The sequence below is a fragment of the Mizuhopecten yessoensis genome, unplaced genomic scaffold, assembly GCF_002113885.1.
Source record: "Mizuhopecten yessoensis strain PY_sf001 unplaced genomic scaffold, ASM211388v2 scaffold3229, whole genome shotgun sequence".
In the NCBI taxonomy this organism is placed as follows: domain Eukaryota; kingdom Metazoa; phylum Mollusca; class Bivalvia; order Pectinida; family Pectinidae; genus Mizuhopecten; species Mizuhopecten yessoensis.
The window spans coordinates 1,603,549-1,619,068 of record NW_018404940.1 but is presented as its reverse complement, the minus strand read 5'-3'; the positions used below and the strand labels follow the sequence as shown (position 1 = coordinate 1,619,068).

General features: G+C 36.2%; 1 protein-coding gene across 6 annotated transcripts in view; it reads left to right on the top strand.

Annotated features, from left to right (window-relative positions):
- The window catches only part of LOC110447159, a 56,594-nt gene that overhangs the window by 33,521 nt on the left and 7,553 nt on the right, over positions 1-15,520 (top strand). For 2 of the 6 annotated variants that reach the window (XM_021492659.1, XM_021492660.1), the window contains exons 3-8: positions 3,659-3,772; positions 5,555-5,668; positions 8,991-9,188; positions 9,711-9,827; positions 10,429-10,542; positions 14,047-14,160. In XM_021492659.1, the coding sequence (XP_021348334.1) occupies positions 3,659-3,772; positions 5,555-5,668; positions 8,991-9,188; positions 9,711-9,827; positions 10,429-10,542; positions 14,047-14,160 (771 nt within the window). The remainder of the gene's footprint in view (positions 1-3,658; positions 3,773-5,554; positions 5,669-8,990; positions 9,189-9,710; positions 9,828-10,428; positions 10,543-14,046; positions 14,161-15,520) is intronic. The other 4 variants (XM_021492662.1, XM_021492663.1, XM_021492661.1 and 1 more) reach the window with 3 other exon arrangements.

The following is a 15,520-nucleotide window of genomic DNA, read 5'->3' as shown; positions in this document are numbered from 1 at the left end:
AAATTTCCGATCTCCCTGTGTGCTATTTACGGCAAATATGGTAATAGTAATTACATTTGGGGAAAACCTCATTACATCTGTTGTGTAATAAACATGTTTCCCAAAATTTCCATTCACATGATATTCAGGACGATAATTTCTGTTGTTTCAGGAATTTGTGAAACTTATTGGACCCTTGTTTAGCAGTATATAATATGATTTTATTAATGAGGATCTAGTTAATAAATTACTCTGTATAATAAAAATGCTAAAAATACGAATCAAATTGAATTAGGATGATGAAGCTCAGATTTAATCATACAACTTCATGGTATTTAAAGGTGTTTATGAACTGCAAAATGGCATGGTATTTGTTTACATTTCCTGGCCATGGTTGTTTACTGCAGTTTGGTATGTCCCACAGTTCTTATAAACACTAAAATAGCCAGCTTGTGTTACACAGCTCAAGGACATAAGGTGTTGTCACGGTAACAGCATCCCCGTGCTGATTTAAAATGATTGATTACTGGATTTTTTTGTCATTATCTATATTGAACTGTTACACTACAGCTTGACAACTGTGGTCTGTTCTGTAGGATACAATTTCTACAGGGCTAGCCAGACATAGGGGAAATGTTTGTGGTTTACAGGGAGTGTGTGATCAAACCCATTAGAAGACGATCTGTGTGTGATTCTTAGGTTACCTAGCCAACAGACTCCTAGAGTTACTTCATAAATAGGTGACCACAACAATGTCAGACTAGGTGTGACGTTGACTAGTTTCTATGTGTTAAGAGATTTCAATGTTAATGATTACATTGTATTCAAATTGTGGTCACAGTTCATCAAGAATTGTTAATCATCATCCATTTTCATGCTGTATTACATTTCAAATGAATTAAAATAGTGCTTTAAAATACTGATTCATCTGTGGAGGTCAATATTAAAACAACTCGTGTCATTTTGCTTATTTCAAAATCAGTAGGTGTTCATGTTGACGCAGTTCAGATATCAAATTGAAGAATAAAGAAACTGCAGGGGATCCCACATACTTTCAGATCTAAGGTGTCTAGATTGTAGTTTTCATTGCCCGACTTTAAAGCCTGTCAATTTTTACTGTTACCTGACTGGGGATTCTTTTGATGTATATCAAAGGATTGAACTAGTCTTCTAGTCTCATCAACAAGGTGGCACACACTGAGCCTTCGACTTTGCTATGACATATTCCAGAAGTGTAGAGAGCGAACGTTATTCCAGAAGTGTAGAGAGCGAACGTTAGCGTAACTCCTGGATATCGAGGATGGTATTGATGGTGTCAGTTTATTTCCTGTATGGAACCTCCAATGTCTGGAAATTCTGTAGTCTTTTAATCTCCATCCCATAGAATTACACTTACATGCACATCAGTCTTTCTTTTCATTGTAAATAGTGAAGAAATTCAAAGGTTCATTCAAACCAAACCGAGTTTTCCTTTTATCCGTTACCATTGTTACAGGGTGTTGTTTTTGCACATTGGCAAAAAGTTTTGTTTGTTGCTCATCACATCAACTTCCTGCCCAATATAATTCTGTGGGAGTTAGTTAAATTGTATTACTCCAACCAGAAAAAGAAATGATTTTGTAGTCTTAATTTATATAAAAAAAATCTGGTTTCCACACAATACATGTTTCCCTTGCACATGGATTACTGATCAAACCTTTGAATTATCTTTAATTTCTGAATTTCCTGTGGTTGTTTTAAAATTGCAGTTTTATCCTAAGATGACAATCAGGAAATGAAGTATAACAGCAACGAACAAAGCATTGCGTAGATTTTGTGTTCGTTTTTAAAAAAGACAAAAATGAAAAAGTATAAATGAACTAAACTGAAAAATTAAGAACAAAGCAGTCTGCTACAGCTTTGCCTAATTTTCCCATCTCAACGTTACCTGTAGTTGCGAGCATTGCCTTTCATTTTATGATTCATCTGTTGCAACGTTACCTGTTTAATGCGAGCTAATGACTTGTGTATCGTGGCTCTGTTAGATGTAGAAACAGAGAGGTCACACCGGCTATTCCTGATGACCCTACAGAGCTTTGACGCCGGTCAGCTCTCGCCAACAGACACACAGGAGAGAGTCGTACTACCCGACAGTACCAGTGAGTCTGCCTGCTGTGTGGACAAACGTAGCCCATCAAACCATATATGTCTATATAAAGATTATACCGACAAAATACCAGAACTATCATTAAACTCCATATCCAGCATATATTTGTAAAACTGATTTCCTGAAATCTCAATCATATTGGAATTAGCTCAGTGTACACAACATCATGTCTGATTGTTTTGGGGGAAAAAAGAATATACCAAAATTTTACCTGTAACCAGGTACACTTGGATGTTAACGAACGGACGTAGATTACATAATGTTGTGGAGTACGGAATGTAATTTTATTTTGATCGAGAGGAAAAGTGAGTCATACCCTAAAGTTGACTTATGTTATTTAAAATCTCCTTATTATCCTACATTTTATACATTATCTTTGTTATTTCATCTCGGTATTTAAAGTTTCCATGATTTAAACTAATTAGTGATTCTGAAAAAATCCTTGAAAGGTTGTATGTTTTCCATGATTCAAATTTAAATTTTATTACATTTATATTATTCAATTTTGATACCTTTGATTTGTTCCCCAGATCAGAGTCATCACTGCAACAAATAAAAATAAAAAACTTCTTGTATCACTATGAAAAATATATTTAGGAATTTAATCTTCGTGGTTAGTATAAGAGATTGATACAATGAATCAAGTTGAAAAATGGAATCGCTCTTAAGTGAAACTGTCGAGCTCAGATTGTTTATTTTGATGTAAACTATCTCCGAATGCATGTTTTTTTCATGGTGGTTGGTCGAATGGACATGGAAAATATTCCAATGAGTAATGAGGCCGTGGACTCTTAATTCTTGCCATACTGATTGGTTGATGGTTTCTGAATTTTCTAAAATATGAAATATATAATATTAGTTAAGCATGTATTTCCTATTAGTAATCTACTGTTATTATATATCGTACTGTATATACTCTATAACCTAAAAGGTTTTGGTAATTTCAGTACTGATAGTTACATATAGTTACATATAGTTACATATAACCTAGTGTTAACTGCATGTACTGCTTATTCTGTGTATACAGTGGAACCAAGTCAATTAGAGAACTCGGACAGTCTGGAAAAACATTTACTTCTTTGTTCACTAATAGTTTGCTTTTGCTTCACATACAAAAAAAAATAAAAAATCTGAAATTTCACAAAGTACTGCAAGTCATTATTTTTTGGGAAATGTTATTTTCATGTTAATTCAATCATGAATTACAATTTCTGGCAAATATTTAGCTTATTTCAACAAAGGTTTATTTAGTTTCTGTTATTTTTTGTATGAATTTAGATCTTCACACACTAGCAAAAAATAAATACTCACAAAATTTAAGAGGTTTGCAGTATCTTGCTCCTGACAAATGAGTTCCACTGTATAAATGGTGCTTCTCTTCGTAGTCTGTTGTATGCTAGTATCTGCACCGGGGCTTGTATAATCCATGTATATATCAAATACTGCACAGGGGCTTGTATAATCCATGTATATCTCAAATACTGCACAGGGGCTTGACTATATATTCTATGTATCTGCTGCATGTTCCTGTAGTGTTAGCGGAGGAGAAGGCTCGGCACATTCACCTGGTCAGTATCTCCGACTTCCCTAAAACCGACCTCAAGCAAACCTTGCTGAACGAAAAGATGACCTTGCCTGATGTCTGTAGTAGGTACCACCTAGCAATGACAGGTGTAACAACTGTGTTTTGATAAATTTATATTACAGTTACATGAACAAGTGAATTAAGGTACCTGTTATTTACCTCAATAAGCGATGCCCCCCTCCCTCCAATACCTCAGAGTTGTTTTACAGTAGCACTGTAGCTACTTTCATTTCATCCTTTGATATTAACACTTTTGTAATGTGCCTTATGGGCATTAACTTAATGAAACATTACTAGCTCATGATCACCTGCCCAAAGTACAAGTGAGCTTATGCCATAGCACTTTTCCTTCAAAACACTACTAGTCCTGAACGGCACAGTAGATTTTGACTAAATTTGGTCTGGAGCATCCTTGGGCCAAGGGCACTTAATTTGTATAATGCGTGGGTGTGGCCCCACTGGGGGCAGAGGGGTGGGGCCCTTATAGGGGAGATAGAGGTAAAACCTTTAAAATCCTTCTTCTACCATAGGGATTAAGGGGGTTTATTCTAATTTTGTCTGAAGCATCCTTGGGCCAAGTTGAATCAATTTTGTATGAACAGTGGGCCGAGGGGTGGGGCCAAATAGGGAAAATAGAGGAAAACCTTTACTGTCCTTCTTCTACCATAGGAATTAAGGAATTTTATCCCAATTTGGTTTGGAGGATCCTTGGGCCTCGATTTTGTGAAAATGGTGGGGGTCGCCCTTAGGGCAGAGGGGTCAGGCCCAATAAGGGAAAAAGAGTTAAAACCTTTGCAATCATTCTCGTACAATAGGGATTACAGATTTTATTCCAATGTTGTTTCCATCAAGTTGTCTTGTAGTGCCTGTTACTTTTAGGATGTATTTATTAAAACAAAATGACCACCAGGCCACCATCTTGGATTTTGTCATTTGAAGTTTGTTCTCGCTATATCTCCAGAAATACTGGTTGGATCTTTCTGAAATTTCATATGTTCATACAGTACCTACCAAGGAGTGCTATATCTTTACCTCATATCAAGTATCCAGGTGAGCGATATGAACCCTCCAGGCCTCTTGTTTTACTGTTTTACAAAAGTAAAACCAAAAACAATTTCCCCCTTCCACATTCCCAATCATATGCCCATAGAATGCTTAATATGGCAAATATTGAAACTATCATATATATTGTGAAGACAGCCTACTGCAAGTCAATGAAAACAGCATTCATTGTTACTTCCCATTGCTAGACACACACCATCTGGTGGTTATTTACACCTTCCTGTATCTAATGTAGTGACATCTGGTGGTGAGTCACCCTTTCTCTGATAGGTGGTGAGTTCCTGTGTCTAATGAGAAATTATATGATTACAATTGCTTTCCCTACCATCCCTCGAAAGGATAAATATACTGCAAGAGTAGTTGATTTCTGTGTGTTTAAATATGTACTGCTAATTTATATAAGCAACTGTTCAATTTTTCAGTGGACCATTGAATTAAGTCCAATGAAACTTTTAAAACTGTTACAGACACACGAAAATCGCACACCTCAAAAATGTCAACTTTTGCAGTATATTGACCAAAGCAATAGACTTAAGTTAAATAAGCTTGAGCTTGTTTTATAATGAGACTCAAGTTACAATCAATTTGCAAAATATTTTACAATCAATTCGCAAAATATTTATTGCAATAATATGCTTTAATTTGGAAAAGTATTACAGATCACATATTTGAAAATGGTGGGTATGTTTCGCAGTGCAGTGTACCAACGACTCAAAAGTCTTGGTCATTTAGAAGCTTGTATATGTGACTTCCGTATTATGTGCATGTTTTTGTGTCCCCAGCTATAACACAGGAGAAGACTGAGACAGAACACAGGGAGAGTTTGCAGACATTTGACAGAAACAGTCTAAAGAAATCAAGTCTTTCAGAAAAAAATCCCCTTCCTGACGCTGCTGGTTAGTACCCCGCCCACATAATCATTCCCTGTATGATAGCCTTCCTACTTCATTCTGAAACCTACCCTCACAACCCACGAATGTACAATATCCCTTGAAACTATTTATCACATCTTCACCCATGCAAAAACCCTTGCATGAATTCCAATGTCATGAAATAGGCGCCGTTGCAGCTGTATTAACCACACTGGGGAGTTTGAGGTACAATTTCTGTGGAAAGTTTTTAGTTTGATTCTTGCTTACAATGCATATATAATTACCGTGCTTGTATTAACTGTAAGGGTGGTTTGTGACACAAATTATATTTTCAAGTTTATTTTCCTCTTGTAGGAATATTTCACTTGTTACACAACCATAAAATGAATGAAATGAAAAATACTTTGTATTACAAAGTGTTATTTGCTAGTGTACAGTTATCTCCCCTTCCTCAACTCCACACTTTATCTTCTTGTGCCACAACTGTGTTACAGTTAAACATCCTGGATAATAGTGCTGTACAGATATTAACATCCCCATGCATGTGCTGCTTTTATTAATTCGTATTGTAGTATTTTCAACAGCATTACATTTAAACAACAAAAGTTGTAAAACTTGTTTCCAAATCCAATTTCAGCATACTGTGAAAAAAAAAAAATGGAATAAAGTTTATATTAAAATTGCAACAAAAATTAAAACAGCTTTCTAACATGACTCATATAGAATCTGTTTTTTCCTTCCTGGAAGTTTCCTGTTTGTCATTGCTGCAGACTGAAGAGCGAGGTTACTCGTTTTCAACCATTTTAGTTTTTAGAGATCCAGGATCCCCATACTACATACAATTAGCCAACATGGAGCTAAATAATAGTCGAGCCTTGTAACTCAACCTTTTATATTCCACCACTTCATCTCGATTGCAAAGTGGATGGATTGTTGGGACATTTTTGTATGGAAAAAAATAAATCTGTTCCCCAAAACACTATATAGGTGACAGGCAAGGGGATAATGGTGGCTGAATAAAAGAAGCTTGACTGTCGTTATCTTCTGAAAGTTTTCAATTTTGAAATGAATGTATTTGTGAGGTGAACCCCATGCAGTCCTCAAGCAGAAGAAATTTTTCTTGAGATTTCCTTCTTGCAATGATCGNCTGGTTGGATCTTTCTGAAATTTCATATGTTCATACAGTACCTACCAAGGAGTGCTATATCTTTACCTCATATCAAGTATCCAGGTGAGCGATATGAACCCTCCAGGCCTCTTGTTTTACTGTTTTACAAAAGTAAAACCAAAAACAATTTCCCCCTTCCACATTCCCAATCATATGCCCATAGAATGCTTAATATGGCAAATATTGAAACTATCATATATATTGTGAAGACAGCCTACTGCAAGTCAATGAAAACAGCATTCATTGTTACTTCCCATTGCTAGACACACACCATCTGGTGGTTATTTACACCTTCCTGTATCTAATGTAGTGACATCTGGTGGTGAGTCACCCTTTCTCTGATAGGTGGTGAGTTCCTGTGTCTAATGAGAAATTATATGATTACAATTGCTTTCCCTACCATCCCTCGAAAGGATAAATATACTGCAAGAGTAGTTGATTTCTGTGTGTTTAAATATGTACTGCTAATTTATATAAGCAACTGTTCAATTTTTCAGTGGACCATTGAATTAAGTCCAATGAAACTTTTAAAACTGTTACAGACACACGAAAATCGCACACCTCAAAAATGTCAACTTTTGCAGTATATTGACCAAAGCAATAGACTTAAGTTAAATAAGCTTGAGCTTGTTTTATAATGAGACTCAAGTTACAATCAATTTGCAAAATATTTTACAATCAATTCGCAAAATATTTATTGCAATAATATGCTTTAATTTGGAAAAGTATTACAGATCACATATTTGAAAATGGTGGGTATGTTTCGCAGTGCAGTGTACCAACGACTCAAAAGTCTTGGTCATTTAGAAGCTTGTATATGTGACTTCCGTATTATGTGCATGTTTTTGTGTCCCCAGCTATAACACAGGAGAAGACTGAGACAGAACACAGGGAGAGTTTGCAGACATTTGACAGAAACAGTCTAAAGAAATCAAGTCTTTCAGAAAAAAATCCCCTTCCTGACGCTGCTGGTTAGTACCCCGCCCACATAATCATTCCCTGTATGATAGCCTTCCTACTTCATTCTGAAACCTACCCTCACAACCCACGAATGTACAATATCCCTTGAAACTATTTATCACATCTTCACCCATGCAAAAACCCTTGCATGAATTCCAATGTCATGAAATAGGCGCCGTTGCAGCTGTATTAACCACACTGGGGAGTTTGAGGTACAATTTCTGTGGAAAGTTTTTAGTTTGATTCTTGCTTACAATGCATATATAATTACCGTGCTTGTATTAACTGTAAGGGTGGTTTGTGACACAAATTATATTTTCAAGTTTATTTTCCTCTTGTAGGAATATTTCACTTGTTACACAACCATAAAATGAATGAAATGAAAAATACTTTGTATTACAAAGTGTTATTTGCTAGTGTACAGTTATCTCCCCTTCCTCAACTCCACACTTTATCTTCTTGTGCCACAACTGTGTTACAGTTAAACATCCTGGATAATAGTGCTGTACAGATATTAACATCCCCATGCATGTGCTGCTTTTATTAATTCGTATTGTAGTATTTTCAACAGCATTACATTTAAACAACAAAAGTTGTAAAACTTGTTTCCAAATCCAATTTCAGCATACTGTGAAAAAAAAAAAATGGAATAAAGTTTATATTAAAATTGCAACAAAAATTAAAACAGCTTTCTAACATGACTCATATAGAATCTGTTTTTTCCTTCCTGGAAGTTTCCTGTTTGTCATTGCTGCAGACTGAAGAGCGAGGTTACTCGTTTTCAACCATTTTAGTTTTTAGAGATCCAGGATCCCCATACTACATACAATTAGCCAACATGGAGCTAAATAATAGTCGAGCCTTGTAACTCAACCTTTTATATTCCACCACTTCATCTCGATTGCAAAGTGGATGGATTGTTGGGACATTTTTGTATGGAAAAAAATAAATCTGTTCCCCAAAACACTATATAGGTGACAGGCAAGGGGATAATGGTGGCTGAATAAAAGAAGCTTGACTGTCGTTATCTTCTGAAAGTTTTCAATTTTGAAATGAATGTATTTGTGAGGTGAACCCCATGCAGTCCTCAAGCAGAAGAAATTTTTCTTGAGATTTCCTTCTTGCAATGATCGTTCAGTATTTAATTTTCAGATCCCTTCCCCCCTCCTCCATGTACCCGTCGTAAATCATTAAACTTCTTACGTTTCCCACTTGTAGCTATCCAACAAGAGAAAACGGAGGTTGAACTTCGACAGAATGTAGAGAATTTCAAGAAAGAAGGACTCAAGCATGTGACGCCATGTGAAAATAGCCCTGTTACTGAGGCAAAACTGGTACACAACGTCAAGAAGTTTGATGCCTCACAGCTCAAACACGCAGAAACGGCAGAAAAAAACCCTCTCCCAGACCAGGAAGGTTGGTATTCAGTGTCCAGAGATAACCAAAAATAATGTCAATGAAATCTATAGTTGTCATGTACGACAAAAATGGCTAGCAACTACCTATGTTTTCTACACAAAGAATTAATCTGCATTCATCAGAGATGAAAGTTCTGACGGACTTTTTGCAATCAAATATGAAATATTTCCAACAAATTTCCTCATATTTATGGTTTAATGGCACTTCTACATAGCAGCTACTGAGATTTATACAGCCGCATACTTTAGACCGAACTCGCACCCAATGGATGGGAAAATGTTCAATTCCACTTCCGATAATGAACTGACAGTAATTTTGATTACATTAAATCTTCCATGATGTCTCCTAAGAGCTGTGAGTTTAAAGAGAATTCACTGGAAACAAACCTTGATTTGACATTTCTTTACATGAAATCTGCTTTCTCCTGTTTTTTTGATAATATGTGAATCAAACATGTTATGATGTATTTTTGTCCGCGTTACCTGGTTATATTATTATTTCATTCTTTTGTACGTTAAGCAATCAATGAGGAGAAGAAAGAGCAGACTTTTAGGAAATCTGTGACTGATTTCGACAAGACAGGTCTCAAACACGCGGCTACTGTGGAGAAACAAGCTGGCCTTCCAGGGGCCAAAGGTGAGTTGGTTTATAAATGACCAATCAAATGACCTCTTGAATTACAGTACATGATGTATAACGAAGTGGTTTTGACACGGTACAATTTGTATACCTGGAAATGTACATCACAGTTTCATTTTCGTCTTCTGTGATGAAGGCAAATTCATTATGAGGGCAAATTTAGTGCATAGCTTATTAAATAAGTAGTTCTACAATGACTATCGGTACCTTTCTTAATAAACATAGGATTTCTGCTATGAATTGAAGTACAAAGCTTACTATAAATAGTAATTCTACAGTGAAGAGCGAAGAGCAAAAAAAGCACTGGGTGAATATTAATTATATATATAGGAATGGAGAATGGGTTAGTATTGTACGTTTTTTTCTGTCCATCTTTTAATTTTGAACATTTTTTTGATGTCTAAATAATGACTAAAGATGAAGTCATATATATAACTGAAATTAGTTACCTGTTTTAGGGGCTAATAACTGAAATTAGTTACCTGTTTCAAGGGCTAGGAATAATTGGGATACGTGTATTATGTGCTGTTGTGGGTACAACCTGTGATCAACCGTTAAACCTAACTTATGCCTTATTTGTGATTTTGTTATTTTGCAGAGATTGCAGAAGAGAAACAGGATGAGGGACTGAAGACGGCCATCAAGACATTTGCTCGGGAAAGTCTGAAACAGTCAAAGACAGAGGAAAAAGTTGTACTTCCAGACGTCGAAGGTAAGACCGGCCATCCGTCTTCAGAAATATTGTATTTTGACAAATTAAAACGTTGTTTGATAGAGCTTCAAAATAAAACTATTATTTCTCTTGTATTTATGTTAGACTTTACACAAACAAAACAAAGGCCTGCATTTAAGCTTATCCCTCTGACTGTGTGTTAGATAAATATAATTTTGCACACTTTGGAGATGAGGTAGGTAGATCTGTATCCAAGGGTAAAGTTTCTAAAGTTTCCAAACACGAGGCTTGTGTTTTTACAACTTCTGAATCTCTCCGTGTCTCTTTGGGTTGACTGATGGTTTTTCTGTTAACCTGTTGACTATCACATATAATACAATTTTGACATTACGGGGTCCCTGCTTTGTTGATTGGAATCCTTTCCAAGGTAAGAGAACTAGATGTCAAATAACACAACAACTATGCTAATTTTCAATGTCTGATACAAAACAAAATCTGTCACCCTAAAGAATGCTCCTGTTGCCTAGACTGTGTCATTTAACTGGAGTGTTAGGCTCTGGAGAAAAGCCAGGCACCTGATTTCAGGCCACGAAAGTAGAATTTGCAAGCAGAGCCACCCCAATGTTATTTCTGGATTTAAAGTTGTGTAATACTTAAAACTTGTTACAAAGTCAGATATTTTGAATACCTACTTTTTCTTAAACTTCATATTTGGACCTAAATCAGTTATATCAAATTCTGTGTCCAACTTTATAAACTCCCAAAATGGTGAAAATAATATGGCCAAAACAAAATATAGTCTTGTTTCCTGCTACCCGACCGACCCTGTCTTTTCATGCCCGACCATAAAGTTTTTCTTTTCGATTTTCCAAATTTCCGGAATTCGGTGCTTTCACCAAACTCTGATTTCGGTCTTTCTTTAACAACATGGCCGCCTCCAGTGCCATACCAAACCCGAACGTGTATAGTAGAAGGCTTATGATTGGTTGTTTTGTCATTACTTTCGATATTTCCGGCAGTGTACCCTAGTAATAACCAAAGGTGTGCGAGAGAATTTAAATCGAAAAAAACAATGTCATAAAAATGGCGGACGTGTAGATTGAATCGATGAATATGATGGTAAACATTTATTCTCCAGCGTCACCTACGATGATAATAAAGGTTTTGAAGGGTTTGACATGTTGGATGTGGAAATACTTTGGTGTAGCATAATATGTAACTTTCCAATGAACGGCTTTGTGCCCTTTGTAAAGAGGAAAATATCGGCATACCGAGGCGCACATGTCGTCTGCAGGTGAGGCCGAATTGAACATTGACATTGATATATTTTGAGCCGATTGATTTCTTCAAACTATTTATCGATGATTTAATCATAAACTACACCGTAGCTAAGACATATCTATATGCCGACTGTGACAATAAATATATTGAATGACGACCTGAAACCTGTAGCAAATCACATGCAGTTCTTGATGAAATACCTGACCTTTTTACCTGAGAATCTCCTTGTAAATGTACAGCGTCTTATGTCATAAATGAAGTTTATAATCTGTTTCATTTGACAATCACATTTGATGACAAAAATAATTTAAAATGGTCTTTCTGGTGCATCCGATTTACCCTAGGCACTGTGTATTAAGTACTTACATTAAACAGGACTAAAAATCAGCTTGAAATAATTGACCTGTCATATGTTACATTATTATGCCACAGAAGTCCATACCTGAAAAAATGAAGAGGAAAAAAAATGGAAAAAAAAATAAATCATTTTCCTACCTACCTACCTTATTTTTTTATGGGCGGTAGCAGGAAACAAGACTATATATTCTTGGGGAGGGGCGCATATAAGGGACAAGATGCTTGGACCAGAAAAAGGATTCTTGGGGAGGGGCGCATATTAGGGATGAGAGGCTTGGACCAGAAAAAGGATTCTTGGGGAGGGGCGCATATAAGGGACAAGATGCTTGGACCAGAAAAAGGATTCGCATATTAGGGACAAGATGCTTGGACCAGAAAAAGGATTATTGGAGCTTAAAATTATGTTTGTTCATTCGTTCACTTCCTAACTAAATTTAACAACAAAGTTTTTGTTGTTGACAATGTTCAACTGAGATGTTTTTCAAGCACTAGCGTGAACAGCAGAATAATAAGTAGGATGTCATGTAGATTACGGAATGAATGGAGTGGACAATGTAGGAAGGCAGATAATGTTAATCGTACACTCAACTGACGGAGTAATTAAATACACCTGACGTGTTTATATTTAGAGGTGTGATGTATTTGATGTGGTAAGTAGCACGTTTTGTGAGTAAGGTGACAACCTCCAGCCACTTTAATCGGTCAGCTTTGTTAGTTATCTGTCTATGTCAGGGAGAACAACAGGAAGGAAGCTAGTTTCCTGAGTAAGGATGTTAATCGATGACCTGAACGAATCCGTTTCCTGCGGAATGTTGAATATCCATGACAACTTGTTAATATGTGTGTCCGAAGAAAATGTTGAGACTTGATCTCTGAATTAAGGTTTATTATAATATATTATAAGCTTGGTTTATCAATTGACTTGCATCCACACATTTTGACCAACGGCCAGGGAAAATAGTTTCTGGAATAATAGGCGATTGATTGATTTTAAAATCTGGCCTGAATATCAAAACCACTTTTGAGTCTTCATCATGACCATATCAACACAAACTTCATTCTCCATTCATAATATTACCTTAAAGATTTTTGAGTTCAAACTCAGCTTCAAGCAGACTCAAAGTCCACTTCTAATGAAAACGGAGATGTTTTCCTTAGTTTGATTGTGCTTCCTGTTTGTGCATGAACATGCATTGTCAAAACTGTTAAAGAGTAAAGTGAGAGTTTCAAGAGGAGAGAAAGGAAATGTTGAGCTTTGTGGCATGGCTTGTTCAGCTGATGTTTATGCATGCATGATGCATGCAGTTGTATGCATTTTCATGCACATTGCTTTCTCCATTTTTCTGACTAACAAATAGGACCAATCACCAGTTATAACGACATCATGATAAAAATATTTAATTAAAGATAAACAGGTATGTACGTATAGCATTAATTAGCAGGTTTGTGTTAGGGTTCTATCTCATTTGATTTCATAAAAAATTATAATCTATCACAAGTTAGAGTACATAGTGTAGTGTGTTTTATCGTAATTTATTGAGAACTCAGCGAGGACTACCAAATACTTCATATTGGTTTTCTTTTCAAGAAATGGCCTTCTGTATCCCCATGCTTGATTATAAAAGGCAACAAATATGAGACCTGTTGCAGAATTAAGGGTATTCTTCTGTAAGGTATGTTTGACTGACAAGGTATCAAATAGTTTATAGATTTGTTTATCTCTTTCTAACAGCTTACAGGTCAAATGGTAAGGGTCATTGAGGACAGGTTCTCTTGGTTTTACTTAATTTGGCTGTAAAGAATATCACAATATGTCAAATGTTGTTTGGCTGTGTGGAAATGTGTGGTCCTCCGATAGTGTAGTCTCCAGTACAAGTATACAACTTTCTGTCCTTGTTTGGTCAGTGATCCTGGCGGAGAAGAGGGAGGAAGCGCTGAAGACCTCCATCAAGGATTTCAATCACAAAAAACTGAAACGATCTCACACTTACGAAAAATGTAGTTTGCCTACCTGGAGTGGTAACTAACATTGTGTCATTCACATGGGTACCTTTGTACCTGTGTACTGTTTTCCTTGACGTAGCATGTTTCCATATTTTTTACTTGGCTTGCTCTCCCCAGCATCCTGTTTCAATTTTCTGCTCTTGTGGTCTTACGTTTGAGATCTTGCCGTGCAGTTGTCTGATTTTCATGTTTACCAAGAATAATGAGGGGAGTAACTCTGTAATGGACTGGCGTCCCTCCTAGAGGAGTGTTGTGCTCCTAATATGTGACGACATTAAAATAATGTTTGGTTGGATAATCTCACTGCTGTGTATACCTTTATCTCATCAATACGGCATACCTTTATCTCTCATCAATACGGCATACCTTTATCTCTCATCGATACGGCATACCTTTATATCTCATCGATACGGCATACCTTTATCTCTCATCGATACAGCATACTTTTATCTCTCATCGATACGGCATACCTTTATCTCTCATCAATACAGCATACCTTTATCTCTCATCGATACAGCATACCTTTATCTCTCATCGATACGGCATACCTTTATCTCTCATCGATACGGCATACCTTTATCTCTCATCAATACGGCATACTTTTATCATCAGCATTATGTGTCTACCTCTTTCAATGATGTGTGCATACCTCTACATCATCTTAACTTTTAATAATACCTCTTCTTTGTTTTTGATGCAGCATGACTATACAGTAGAATGTTTTTACTCCTATCCATACAGCTGTACAATTGGGAAACAAATATGTGGGGAAGTAATTTTAAAACAGACTAGTATCCATTTCTTCAGTCGTTCTGTACCATACTAAATTCAATTGGCTTAGGTAGTTTTAAAGTTTCAAATTTATTTTTGTAACAAACGATTGCAGAGGGCCACATTGCAGTTGATGAACTGGTCAGTAACTTGCTGGGGGGTGGGGGGGGGTATATATGTATAATCTTGATGTTTTAATTATTATATAAAATGACGTACATATCTATAATCTTAAATGTATGTGAAGTTATTAATTAATTAATTACAAAAAGCCACAGCAGTTTCCTAAATAAGACAGTTTCAAGTGCTAGAAGCACATTGATGAATTTCGCATCCATAATATGCAATAGATGACAATATGCCGAAACATCAATAAGCGAATTTCGCATCCATAATATGCAATAGATGACAATTTGCCGAAACATCAATTAGCGAATTTCGCATCCATAATATGCAATAGATGACAATATGCCGAAACATCAATTAGCGAATTTCGCATCCATTAGCACTTTTTAGGTCACCTGAGCTTTAGCTCAAGTGACCTATTGCTATCCGTTTTCGTCCGTCGTCGTCCGTCGTCCGTCGTCCGTCGTCCGTCGTCCGT